The following is a 14,476-nucleotide window of genomic DNA, read 5'->3' on the forward strand; positions in this document are numbered from 1 at the left end:
TGAAAAGATAGCTTCTTTGAGCCAGCGGGCAATAGTGGCTTTAGACGCTGGAGACCCTCTGCGAGGACCTGAAAGCCAAACAAAAGATGATCAGAGGTCCTGAAAGAGTTTGTAATTCGCAGATACTGCAACAGAGTCCTGCGCACATCCAAAAGGTGCAACTGCCCAAAAGATTCTGGAAACTCCTCCCTAGAAAAGGAAGGAAAAAAAACAGGCTGGTTTAGGTGAAACGCTGAAACCACCTTAGGCATGAAGGAAGGCACAGTACGTACCATTACCCCGGACTCTGAAAATTGCAGAAATGGGTCTCGACAGGACAGTGCCTGGAGCTCAGACACCCGTCTCACCGAAGTGATGGCCACCAAAATGACGGCCTTTAGAGTCAGATCCTTCTCTGAAGCTCGCCGTAGCGGCTCAAAAGGAGAACACTGTAGAGCCTTTAAAACCAGCCCCAGGTTCCAAGCTGAACAAGGTGCCCGCACGGGAGGACGGAGCCGAAGCACCCCTCTAAGAAACCGTGCAATGTCTGGATGTGCAGCTAAAGACATGCCTTCAACCTTGCCACGAAGGGAGGCCAATGCTGCCGCTTGCACCCGCAGGGAATTATAGGCTAAGCCTTTTTGTACACCATCCTGCAAAAAGTCCAGAATCGGCGAGACAGGAGCCCGCATGGGTGTGATCGCTTTTGAAACACACCAAGCCTCAAACTGGCGCCAAATCCTGGCATAAGCCACGGAAGTGGACTGCTTGCGGGCCTGCAGGAAGAGTGGAAATTACATTATTGGAATAGCCTTTGTCTCTCAATTGCGCCCTCTCAATAGCCATGCCGTAAGACCAAAGCGGCAGGCATCCTCCATGGTCACCGGTCCCTGCGACAACAGGTTCGGTACCAGAGGCAACGGCAAGGGAGCCTCCACCAGCATCCACCAGAGGTCTGCATACCAGGCCTCCTGGGCCAATCCGGGGCGATGAGAACCACTTCTCCTGGATGAAGCCGGATCCGCAGGAGCACTCGCCCTATCAAGGGCCACGGAGGGAACACATACAGGAGGCCCAGAGGCTAGGGTTGAGCCAAGGCATCCAACCCCGCCGAGCGAGGATCTCTCCATCTGCTGAAAAAGCACGGGACTTTGGCATTTGCGCTTGAGGCCATAAGATCCGCTGCGGGCGCCCCCCCATTTGGCACAGATCTGCAGGAATACTTCATCTGCAAATTCCCACTCCGTTGGATCGATTTGATGCCTGCTTAGATAATCGGCTTGCACATTGCTCTGACCTGCAATATGAGCTGCTGATAGATACTGCAGATATAGCTCGGCCCAGTGGCTAATCTGTTCGGCTTGCGCGGCTAGTGCTCTGCACTGCATACCGCCCTGTCGATTTATGTAGGCCACTGCTGTCGTGTTGTCCAACAGAACTCTGACAGCCAATCCCTCCAGGGTCCCTTGAAAGGCCAGAAGCGCCTGGAACACCGCTTTCAACTCTAGGCGGTTGATGGACCACTCCGACTCGTCAGGTGTCCAGAGACCCTGGGCATGCTTTCCCCGGCAATGTGCGCCCCAGCCCTGCAGGCTGGCATCTGTTACCACTAGGCACCAATCGGGGACCGCCAGTGGCATTCCTCGCCGCAGCATGCTGTCTGAGAGCCACCACTCCATACTGAGCCGGGCTGCAGGGAGCCATGTGAGTCTGCATTGATAGTCCTGAGATACTGGATACCCCGTTGAAGCAGGGAATACTGCAGAGGCCTCAGGTGCGCTCTCGCCCAGGGCACCACTTCCAAGGTGGCCATCATCAAATCCAACAGCTGGACAATGTCCCAAGCTCGCGGGCGAGGCATTCTCAGGAGCAGACAGCCCTGATTCTGAAGCTTGCACCGCCTTTGCTCGGGTAGGAATACTTATCCCGAGGCTGTGTCGAACCGGGCCCCCAAATATTCTAGAGATTGCGAGGGGGTCAGGTGACTTTTGGCTAAGTTGACGACCCAGCCCAGAGATTGAAGTACTAATACCACTCTGGCTGTTGCTTGATGACTCTCTGTTGCAGAGTCCGCTCTGATGAGTCAGTCGTCTAGGTACGGGTGAACCCGGATACCCTCTCGCCGGAGAAAAGCAGCTACTACCACCATTACCTTGGAAAAGGTGCGGGGAGCTGTGGCGAGGCCAAAAGACAAGGCCCGAAACTGGAAATGTTTTCCCATCACTGCAAACCGCAGAAATTTCTGGTGTGGGGGCCAAATTGGTATGTGCAAGTAAGCTTCTTTCAGGTTCAGAGACGTGAGAAACTCTCCTGGCTGAACCGCCGCAATGACGGAGCGCAGGGTTTCCATGTGAAAATGCCGAACTCTTAGGGACTTGTTTACTTCTTTTAAGTCCAGAATAGGCCGAAAAGACCCACCTTTTCGCGGCACCACAAAGTAAATGGAGTAACGGCCAGAGCCGTGCTCGGTGGGAGGCACCGGGGACACCACCCCTAAACGAATCAAGCCTTGCAAGGTCTCCTCTACCGCTGCCCGCTTGACGGCAGAGCCGCATCGGGACTCCACAAACACGTCTCTTACCGGGGCATTGAATTCTATTTGATAGCCATCTCTGATCAGGTCTGGAATCCACTGATCCGAGGAAATCTTGACCCACTCCTCGAGAAAGAGGGAAGGTCATCCTCCTATTGCAGGAAACGAGGAGGGGGCCGGCGCACCATCATTGAGAGGGTCGCCCATGAACTCCAGGCCTTGAGCCCGTCGCTGCAGAGCGCTTGTCCGAGCGAAAGGAGTTCTTCTGCTGAAGTAAACCCAGCAGAACGCCCCAGGCAGTACCTTCTAGCTTCACGGAAGCGAGGTCTATAACAGGAGGGAACCGCCTGACCCTTGGAGCGAGGCCGAGGCCTATCCTCGGGTAAGCGCTGGGGTTTGGCATCCCCCAGGCCCTTCACAATTTTCTCCAACTCCTCACCAAACAGGAGAAGGCCTTGAAAGGGCAACTTCACCAACCTTTGCTTAGAGGCCATGTCCGCCTCCCAATGCCGTAGCCAAAGGAGACGGCGAGCCGTCACTGCTACTGCCATCTGTTTAGCCGAAGCTCTGACCACATCATAAAGGGCATCAGCCAAAAAGGACAAGGCCGACTCCATACACGGAGCCACCTCAGAAAAGGGCTCCGCTCCATCACTGGGCTGCTCCACTGCCTGTTGCAACCATGCCAGACAGGCTCTAGCAGCATAGCAGCTGCATGCAGACGCCCGAATAGTAAGACCTGAAATTTCAAAAGACCGTTTCAGCGCTGCTTCCAGACTTCGGTCTTGCATATCCTTCAGGGCAACTCCTCCCTCAACAGGGAGGGTAGTCCTTTTTGTCACAGCCGTGACCAGGGCATCCACTTTAGGCACAGCAAAGCGAGCCAAATGTTCCTCACTTTGAGGGTATAATTGCCCCATTGCCCTGGCAACTTTCAAAGGTCCCTCGGGGTCAGTCTATTGAGCTGAAATAAGCTCTTGGATGGAGTCATGCAAAGGAAAGGCTCGAGCAGGCTTTTTGGTACTTGCCATCCTCGGATTTCCAGAGGAGGCTACGCCACTCCCAGGATCTTCAATAGAGAGGACCTGTAAGGCATCAGAAATAAGCGCTGGCAGCTCATCACGGTGAAAAATCCTCACCGCGGAAGAATCATCCGGATCCAGTGGCACTCCTGCACCTTCTTCTGGCTCCTCTGGCCCTGTGGAAGAGCTCTTTTTAGCATGTATGCCTTATGCAGCAATAAAACAAATTCAGGGGAGAAAAACTCACCCTGATCTTCCGATTCCAGTCCGGGGCTAGAAGCTCTTTGGCTAGCCTCAATCCGAGGACCCCCTCTGGATTCAATGCCCTCCGCCTCAGTGGGGGTCGCGCCATGCGGCGCCTCCAAAATGGCGCCCGCTGCCAGCTCCACCGAGTGGAAAGAATCATCGCTCGTCATGCTCGGGCCAGCTCTGATGCCTGAAGAGCACGATTTACAGATCCCCGCTGATGATCTGCGCTTGCCACACTTGGAACAGCACTTTACAACCTCCGCAGCCATCGCCGAAAACGGCGGAAAATTCAAAATGGCGAGTTCGCGCCAAAAATGTCCCGATCGCGGGCCCTCCCTTGAGGAGCTAGAAAACACTCTTACCTCGCTGGACCAAGTATCAGAGCTCCGGTCACACTGTAGAATCAGAAGAAAACCTCTTTTCTGAGGTCGCAGTGCCAAAGCATGACACAACTTTTTTTTTTTTTTTTTTAATGCTGTGAGGAAAGTAGAGGCAACAGCAAAAGAGGCAATCAAATCAACTTCAGAGGTACAGAAGAGTGGGAAAGGCTGGGAAAGGCGAACCAATGTGCCTGAATCCACTAAGGAAAGTGTGGGAAAAGGCAGGGAAAAGCCAACTAATATGCCTACATCCACATGGGAGGATGGGTAAGGCAGGGAAAGGGCTAACCTATGTGCCTTTAAAGTGAAGCTGCAATAGCCTCCACACCCCTGCTTCCACTGGCAAAGCACAGGCAGAATTTGGAAGGAGCTGAAAAAGCTGCAACCACCCTGCTGGGAAGATAGAGAATACTGAAGAGGCAGATGGAGCTAGCTGGCCATGAGGCACTATGGTTTTTCAGTGTTCTCTATCTCCCCCTGCTGGTTGAAGGACACAACCCATACGTAATGGATTCATCTGCTTGATGACAAGGAAAATACCATTTCAACAGGTTGTAGTGCATGAGCATTTAAGCTAAAGCATCTGAAAAAGAGATCTGTGTGGTCTCAAAACTCAAATGACCCACCTCTTAGGCTGTTCCTTGAAAAAGATCTCACACCAAGTCTCTATTTTTATTTTTTTAAGAAATCAGTACATCTACTTGATGCCTTTTCAGGAGTAGTTGAAGGTGAGTTATATTCAAGTACAGTAGGTATACCTCTGGATGGTTTACAGTCTGAGTTTGTACCTGAGGCAATAGAGGGTTAAGTGACATGCCCAAGGAGTAGGCTATTCCTCCACTCTATCAAACCTCTTCCCCTTTAGTACAGAATTACTGGTTAGTTTTACTCACATTACCTTCCCTCCTAGTAATAGGACTTGATAATACAGTAACTTTCCATGTCATAAAATGCAATTCACCCAAGAGCCACATTAAATGCTGATCTCAAGAAGTAGCCTTACTAGTTTGTGAGCACTTTCAAGGCTGTTCTCTTACCCATAAGAAGCAGATGCCTAACAATAAGCAAACTACAGGTTCTTTATACAGCAATGGGTCAACACAGAACAGGGCATCATCAGCATTCTCCCCGATTTTTAATCATACAATCAATGCATTATGAAAGAAACAAAGGAAATAGCCAGAAACCGATGGCAGTAAGAACAGAACTGGCATAACTTTCTCCCCACCCCCATTTCAAGCCTTGTTTCAGTTGAGAGAGCACCAGTGAAAGTCCAACTCTCTAGCTCTCCCTTTGGCTTCCCACCCATTAAAACATAAGCTATGCACTAGTTGTTGCTCAGACGTTTTATTTTAGTATGTACCTGTCAAGCTCAGAGTCTGACTCCAGGTCCTGTGCTGTAGGGCGGACCTCCATATCCACTGGAGATGCTGCACCTGAAGTATGACACAGCCTGCTGTCTGTCCTATAGTGAGTGACAAGAATGACACACAAACCAAGAGTAAAAGTCTGGGAGGGTCTTGGGATTTTGCTTTTCCACTTGTAGAACAATCAATTCTTCTACAGGAAACATCAATGCAGATAAGTCTTTGCAGTATAATAAGGTTACTGTCCTTGGGCTGATGTTCAAAGAAAAGATGGAAAAGACATGTAGAATAATGAGCATGTTCAATATGAATAAGGTGGCTGTTGCTTTGGCTAGCAATACTGCAGAGGCAGCATTCACAACAACAGGTGGCATACTACAGTGCTGTGTGAGGAAGTGTCTCAAGGGAGCACCTAATTGAGGGGGTCCCAAGTCTGATGTAAAAGAATAGGAGCTAAAGGAAGGGGGGAGTTAGGAAGGAGCTTGCCACAATTGACAGGGTAAAAACAGAACCAAGTTAAAATGCAAGATCCGTATGGGGTTAACTGCTGAAGAACTGGGTTTCCAGCATTTAAGTGCGAGCTAACAGGGATGAAGGAAGCTGCTTACCCGTTTTTTGGAGGTTGGGGGTTAACTGTCTGGACTGCGGGTGTCAAAAGTGAAAGCAGTTCTCTGCTCTGCTCATCTTCTTCATACTATGATCCCAGAACAAACAATAGTTACATTTAAGCATCTCAGAAGAGCTCCATTATAGAACACATTGACCTTGATATTCAATGTGATTCATGCAGTTACTTTCAAAAGTATGCTCAAATCTCTTTATTAAAGCATACCAAATAAACATTTGGCCAGTATATCACTGTTTCTTTGATGCACTGGTCCCATAAGCCAACACAGCAAGAGATGAAACTTATACATTTTCCCCATTTTATGAACCCCCTCCCTCCCTGACTATCTCTGGCAGTCATCCCCAACACACCATCAGAGACCACATGGAATGAAATAAACTAAAATTTAGAACAAGGCTTTGAATCTCTGCTTCACAAAACTGGATGCAGACTTCCCAACCCCCTATGAATTGTGCATATCAAGCAGAACTCTGGGCACTCCAGTTTCTCCATCTGTATCAGACTGTGAAGAGCGCTCTGCCAACTATAAAAAGACAATGACACTGGCCCCTTCTACATCAAGAGAATCCCCTTCTGCCCCAGTAGATATGCTTACTAACAAAACTTTTAACCCCTCTCCCCTTAAATCCTAGTCTCCATGGGTCATCTTACAAGATCCCATGCAAGATCAAGCTTAATCATCTATCTGACTACCCGCCTCCAGTATGTCTGGACCTTCATACAATTATTCCTAAATTTGCAGGCATTCCCTGAACATACACCCTAGAGCACTGTGGACCCCTAAACATTTAACACACTGATCCGAAATCGCAGTCTGCCTGAAATGCATTACTAGGCGCAACATATGGTCTCAGGATTGTCTTACAGTGCGTTTCCATCAGATGAGTATTAATCAACACCTGAGGTGCTCTAGCAATTCCAGTAACAATATCACTACTCCACTGGAACTCCAACTCCCTATTCAACTTCTCTTCTATGACGTTGTCTCTTGGCTCCCTGTTCTACCCTTCCAAAGCCCACCTGCAACACTTTCATGCTTATCCAAATTAAAGCTTCACCTGTTTTTTGCCATTTGTGGGACACAGACTGTAGAAATCTGTCTGGTATCGGCCTCGGTTCCCCAATCTTGGATTTGGCTAATCTTCCTTCTGTCTTTTGCCATTTGCATAACACAAAGCACAGAAGTCTGACTGGCACTGGCCTCAGTTCCCACTACTCTTGTCCAAGATAACACCTCAACAGCCATATTGTGTTTCCATTCTCTTTCTATTTAGGCATCTCCTGTGTCTATCTCATGCATCTTTTAATTCACTCACTGTTTTGTTTTTTTAACAACTTTTTATTGTTAACCATTCAAAATACATTGACATCTAAACAAAGTCATATAGCTATTACACAGTTAATCCCCCCATTCCCCAACCTTGTATATTCCCTCCCCCTAGACCGTTGGTGATTGATCTTGCGCTTGTAATTGTTCATATAGCGTCCATATTTTCGTGAAGGTCAACATAGTCCCTCTTCGTAGTGCCGTTAGCTTTGACATTTGGTAAAGGAAATCCACTTTCTGCGTCACCATCTGCAATGTTGGCATTTCCACTTGTTTCCACGCCCTGGCTAATGCAATTTTGGCCGCTGCAAAGTATTGGGTCGCTAGTCTATGTTGCCAGCTAGGGATTGATATCGGCCGGAAGTGGAGTAGGCATTGTTCTGCCATATTTGGGTAAGGCTTTTGGATTACTTTATTGACCAATTCCACCACTTTCACCCAGTATACTTTTGCTTTCGGGCATTCCCACCATATATGAAGGAATGTGCCCCTTTGACCACACTCCCGCCAGCATTGTCCCATCAGTCCCGGATATATTTTTTGTAGTTTAACGGGGATGTAGTACCACCAATACAACATTTTTTTTTTTTTTTTATTTATCTTTTTATTAAAGTTAACAATTTTCAGAGCATACATTAACGCGTATTGACTGTATATGCCATACATTATGCAGTACCAATAAAAAAAAAAAAGAAAAAAAAAACATAAAACCCCCCTGAACTCCCCCCTCCCACCCCTCTCAGGAACACATCATCAAAAGGTTACACATTGTTTTGCCACCAAAATCACCAAATATACTCCTCATTCTGTAAGCCCTCGCCACTCTACATAAGTGGACCAGGTTTTAAGAAATCTCATCATTCCTCCTCTTCGCATGGCAGTCAATTTATCCATCATACAGCAATAGTCCACCTTAGTGAGCACTTGGTCCACAGTGGGTAGTGTCTGTTGTTTCCAGTACTTTGCAATTAAAGTCCTGGCTGCTGTAACAATGTATCGTAAAAGTGCTGAGCAGGAGCCTTTACTCTCTTTTGCAACTAAATTTAACAGACATATGTCAGCATCAAACTTTATCACCAGCCCCATCCCGCTCTGCAGTCTGGACTGTAAGTCCTGCCAGAACTGCTGTATCATTGGGCAATCCCACCAGATATGCCAAAATGTACCTTCTGCCCCGCACCTACGCCAGCAGAGTGCCGATCCATTTTTAAAAATGCGGAAAAGTCGGCTCGGGGTCATATACCATTGATACAACATCTTATACCCATTTTCCAATAAAGGAGTAGCTACTGAAAATGCCAATAAACGTTTAAATATTCTTTTCCAGACCTGTGGATCATATGTGGCACCCAGTGTCGTCTCCCACTTCTTAATGTATTTGCCCAGTGGTTGGGTCTTATGCAACAGAGCTCTGTAAATGCGGGATATCCCCCCTTTACCTTCCCCTGATCTGATAGCTAACTCAAGCTCTGTGTCTGCAAGGGATAAGTCCTCTCTCGCTTTTCTCTGTATAAAGTCTCTAATCTGCATGTACGAGAAGTAGTCTTTGTCCCCTAACCCAAATTCCTCCTGGAGTGTGTGAAATGAATGACATTTCCCATCTTCCCATATTTGGCCCAGTAAGCGCAACGAGGCTGCAGACCAATGTCTATATACCCCATCTGTCCGACCTGGAGTGAAGTCGGTTGCAAAAATGATAGGGGTCATCACATGATATTTACGCCCAGGGAACCATGCCGCTCTACATCTAACCCATTCCCCCAGGATCACCCCCATCGGACCCCGTATTTCCGAAATAAGGTCTCGTATGAGCGGCAAGGGGAGCCACGCTACTGCCCATATTGGCACCCCTTTTAAGCCCCATTGCGCATCGTAGGTCCACCGCTTATTCGGGCCTCTCTGTACTGTGGATAGCATCTGAAATAGGGCAGCTCTATAATATAGGCTAAAGTTGGGCACTCCCATACCCCCATCTTTCCGTAGTTGAAAGAGGACACTACGAGCCACTCGAGGAGGTCTTCTACGCCAGATAAAGGCGAACACTTTCTTATGAAGAGTGTGAAAAAATGTGTATGGTATATGAACTGGCACTGCCATAAACAGATACAGGAGTTTGGGGAGCAGTGTCATCTTAACCGCTGCTATTCTACCCATCCATGACATGTGTAACCCTCCCCATCTGTCCAATTCTTGCAAAAGTTCGCGTAGTTTAGGTAAAAAGTTCTCTCGAAATAGGTCCCCAGTGTCTGGCGTTAAATTAACCCCCAAGTATCTAATATACTGAGGCGACCAGAGAAGATGGAAGGAGGTTTGTAGCTGTTCCTGTAGCTCATTCGAGCACTGTATGGGCATGATCTCAGACTTCTGCATATTAATTTTGAGACCAGCCACCTGACCATATCCCTGAATTATCTGCATTACAGCTTGCAACGATATCTCAGGTTGCGACAGTGTCAGCAGTATATCATCTGCATAAAGCAGTAGTTTGGTTTCATGCCTCCCAATTCTAATGCCTTGTACTGTAACTTCTGCTCGGATCAAGATTGCTAGTGGTTCCATGGCTAGTGCGAACAGTAATGGGGAGAGGGCACATCCCTGTCTTGTACCTCTAAACAATTCAAAAGGCTCTGTTGTCGTGTCATTAATTCGCAGCCGACTCATCGGCCGTTGGTAGAGCGCCGTGACCCAGCTTAAGTATTGCCCGCCAATTCCAACCTTCCGTAGCAGTTCAAACAGGAAGGGCCACAGCACTCTATCAAACGCCTTCTCGGCATCCAGTGACACAAACACTGCCGGATGTCCCAATTGTTTAATTCTATCCAATAGATATTGTGCTCGCCTAGTATTGTCAAAGGTCTGTCTATTTGCTATGAACCCGGCTTGGTCCTCGTGAACCAGATATGGGAGTACTTTCTGCAGCCGGGCAGCCAAGATGGTGGTCAATATTTTATAGTCAGTCCCCAGCAGGGAAATAGGCCTATATGAGCCACAACTTTGCGGATCTTTATGTGGCTTTAATAATAAAACCACCTCAGCTAGGCGCCAAGATCTTGGGAGCCCGGTGTCAGCCTGTATAGTATTAAATACTCTAAGTAGAATTGGTGCCAATAACGAGTTAAAACATTTATAGAATCGGTTATTATACCCATCTGCTCCTGGAGCTTTTCCACTAGGCAGACCCTTGATTGCTGATGTCACCTCTTCTAGCTCTATGGGGGCAGATAGCATCTCATAATCATTCCCCCTAAGAGTTGGCATATCTATGTTACTCAGATAGGCCCGAATGGCCTCCTCCTCCATCCCCTCCTCTGGGCTATAGAGTCTCTGATAGTATTCCACAAAGAGTCTCTTAATCTCTGCCGGTTGATCCCAAAGCCGCCCATCCTCTGTTCTCACTCTACTAATGACATTCCTTTGCCTTAACTGTCTTAATTTATATGCTAGTAATTTACTAGCTTTGTTATTGAATTCATAGAATTCCTGTTGTGTCTTCTGCATCTGCTCTTTAATAACTTTGAGGTCCAAGTCCAGCAATTGCACCCTAGCTCTGTGCAGTTCCTCTTGCTGGCTCGGGGAGGCCTGATTCTGTTTGGCCAATGGGTCTAACCAATGTATTGTTTGTCTCAGGATTGTTTCTTTTTCCTTATGGTCTTTCTGAATAAAGGCTTGTATAGAGATCAAGGACCCCCTAATCACTACCTTCAGGCTTTCCCATAAAATCTCTGGTGCTATGCCCGGAGTATCATTAAATTGCAAAAACTCCCTGATCTCTCCTGCGATTTTCTGAACAGTTTTTGGATCGTCTAATACTCTATCGGGGAGCTGCCACCTCACCTGTCTATCTTTTACTGGGAATCCCCGGAGTGTTATAGAGAGAGGGGCGTGATCCGACCATGTTCTTGTATGTATTTCTGAAGATTCCACTTGCATAGTCACACCCGCGCTCCCCATCCACATATCTATTCTTGAATAGGAATCATGGGGAGCCGAGAAGCATGTATAGTCCCTCTCTCCCCCATGTAACACCCTCCACATATCCACCAGGCCCCATTGATTTAAGAACTGAAGCAAGTTATCCCGATCTGATTGTGCATAATTCGCTGTCCCACTAGAGTTGTCTAAAGAGGGGTCCATCGTCAAATTAAAGTCCCCTCCCAGCAAAAGCTCCCCTTGCACACTGCGTGACAGCTGAGCGCTCAGTGTCTCAAAAAAGGCTCCTTGCGCGTGGTTCGGGGCATAAATGTTAACTAAGGTGTAGGTATGACCCCCGAGGCTCCCCACCACAATCACAAACCTGCCCCCCACATCTCTCTTGACCATTTGTATTTCCCATTGGTGCCCTTGTTTAAATAGTATCCCCACACCCGCTGTTTTTGCTGGTTGCCTATTAGATGCCAGGAATTGGTGAGGGTATCTAGAGTGCTGTAGCAGATGTTCGTGTCGGGGTAACAGGTGTGTTTCCTGTATAAAGAGCACTTCTGCCTTCACCCTTTGTGCCTCTCGAAAAAGCCTCCTACGTTTTAGAGGAGAGTTAAGACCTCGTACATTAAATGATAAGCATGTAAACCCAATCATGGTGGGGCCTTATCTATAAGTCTATCAGCCTTCCTCCTGATCCGTTGCAACTTATCTAAACCATGTGTAGTGATATCAGTTTCCTGAGAGAACCCCGAAACCCATCCCCCTCCCTCCTCCCTTCCCCTCTCCTTCTTTAACCGATGGGAAAACTGTATCCCACCTCCAAAATTGTGAGAACGGTGACTACCCATTCGCCAGTAGATATCCCAGTGTCCCATATCCTTGTTTATAACTACATTCTTATCTCCCTTACTTTCCCCATACATATCAACTCGTGAGCACACACATCACATCAACCAAACCTTGAGCCTCAATGTTCATAATACAGCAGTCAAGTTATATTAAATCGTGCTGATGTCAGCTGCTTCTCAGAGTGTTGTCTAGTGAGGCGTCCCTTGCCTCTCGCCACTCGCGTCCAGCGTTGTCTTATCGGGCGTGCATCCCCTTCCACTCTGGTCTGTTCCTCCGGGGGCCTCCGGGGTGCCTCTACTTCTGGCCATTTATCCCGAGCTTCCTCCGCAGTAGTAACCCTGTGCCATTTTCCATCTTGGTTATATGTCAAAGCAAAAGGGTGCTGCCATCTGTAAGGTATTCCTTTATCTCGCAAGTATCTGGTATAGTTCCGCAGCTCCGCCCGTCGTTTTAAAGTGGCAGGGGCAAGGTCTTGATATATTTCAATAGGGAGGGATTCCCAATGCACCACTTCCAATTTCCGTGCCTTACGGAGGATAGCTTCCTTTGTTTTGTATTCCGTGAAGCATGCAATAATGTCCCGGGGCACGTTAGCTTTCGTGCGTGCCAGCATTCTATGCGCTCTGTCTATTTTGATCATGGAGGGCGTCATTTCTTGCCCCTCTTCTGATAGCAGCATACTCGCAATTTGCTGTATGGTCTGTTCGCAGTTCACATATTCAGCTTGCTCCGGTATGCCTCTGAAACGTAAATTAGCTCTCCTCCCTCGATTTTCTAGGTCTTCCACCTTCTCACTCAGGGACCTGCACATGGCCTGTTGCGCTTCCAGCGTCAGTTCGACGGAGCTCAGGGCTTCCTGCTGGCTCTCCATTTGTTCATCCAGCTCCTCCACGCGGTGTCCCATCTCGGAGACCTCGCCCCGGAGCTCAGCTGCTAGGGTCGCGAAATCTTCGCGGACCCCTTTAATATCCGCTCGAATCACCTCCAGCAGTGCCCAGAAGTCTTTTGCAGAGAGTTCCCCCTCCACCGCAATATCTACTGGAGATCTATCGCGTCGGGCCTTGTCTGCTTTCCCGCTTTCTTCCGTGGGCGCCATCTTGTCCACCATCTGCAGCGGCCGGTAAGAAAAGTCTTTTAAAGATTTGCGGGGTCCAGACGCCTCTTTGCCTGCCATCCCCGTGCTCCGCAGCTCCTCTAATGCTCACTAAGTCCGATCGTGTGCTCCGATTTCGCCACCTGTAGTTATATATTATTGATCTTCGTTACTGGCGTGTGGAGCTGTTCTCTCACACAGCCATCGCTCAGCGTGACGTCACCGCTCCCCCCCAATACAACATTTTAAACCCATTTTCATTTACTGATTGTGCTAAAGAAGATCTGAGCAAGTATTTATAATTCTTCACCCACACTTCCCTAGGATAAGAGTATTGCAGCGCCTTTTCCCATCTCGCATGATATAATATCTGAGGGTCTGTATGGCCCAATAGGGCTAGATAGATACGAGTAATACTACCCTTTCCACCCCCCTTGCATATTGCTAATTCTAGGGCTGTTTCAGCTAGCTCTAACTCTTCTTGCGCGCGCCTCTTAACAAAGTTCCGAAGGCAGCAGTAGTAGGCCAGATCCCTTTCTTCCAATCCATACTCCTCTTACAGATTTGCAAAGCTAACCCACTCTCCCTCCTTCCAAACCTGTCCCAATGTACGCAATCCCGCTTTAGCCCATGTGTCAAATACCTTCTCTGACCCTCCCATTGGGAATCCCTTCGCCCATCTGATCGCTGATTATCTATAATAGTTCCTCTCCAGAAACATTTGTTTTCTAATCTGATACCATGTCATAAGCGGGTGTTTCAAAGCTAGAGGCATCTGTTTTATGATATGTGCTAGTTCTCCCCCTGGTATCCATAGTATATCTTCAATCTCACGCAAATGTAGCCACGCCCTCTCCCAATGCAGACATTTCTTTGAGGCCCCGGGGGTCCACTCCGCCAATACTCTTAGTTGGGCTGCTTGATAATAAAGGAAAAAAATTGGGAACTCCCATGCCTCCTCGCTTATAGGGTTGGTACATCATCGCTCGTCGCACCCTCGGTGGGCGCTTCCTCCAGACATACGCAAAGATTTTGCGATTTAGCTTTACAAAGAAGGAGGCCGGGATTGGGAGAGGTAGCGCCAGAAAGAGATATAGTAATTTGGGAAGCAGCATCATCTTAACAGCG

At 48.0% G+C, this 14,476-nt stretch overlaps 1 protein-coding gene across 3 annotated transcripts in view; it reads right to left on the reverse strand.

The window, feature by feature from the left end:
* The window catches only part of TELO2 (telomere maintenance 2), a 139,438-nt gene that overhangs the window by 87,169 nt on the left and 37,793 nt on the right, over positions 1 to 14,476 (reverse strand). For all 3 annotated transcript variants that reach the window (XM_030212530.1, XM_030212529.1, XM_030212531.1), the window contains exons 10-11: positions 6,139 to 6,224; positions 5,527 to 5,628 (exon numbers count right to left, since the gene is read on the reverse strand). In XM_030212530.1, the coding sequence (XP_030068390.1) occupies positions 5,527 to 5,628; positions 6,139 to 6,224 (188 nt within the window). The remainder of the gene's footprint in view (positions 1 to 5,526; positions 5,629 to 6,138; positions 6,225 to 14,476) is intronic.

This window comes from Microcaecilia unicolor, chromosome 8 (genome assembly GCF_901765095.1).
Source record: "Microcaecilia unicolor chromosome 8, aMicUni1.1, whole genome shotgun sequence".
NCBI lineage: Eukaryota > Metazoa > Chordata > Amphibia > Gymnophiona > Siphonopidae > Microcaecilia > Microcaecilia unicolor.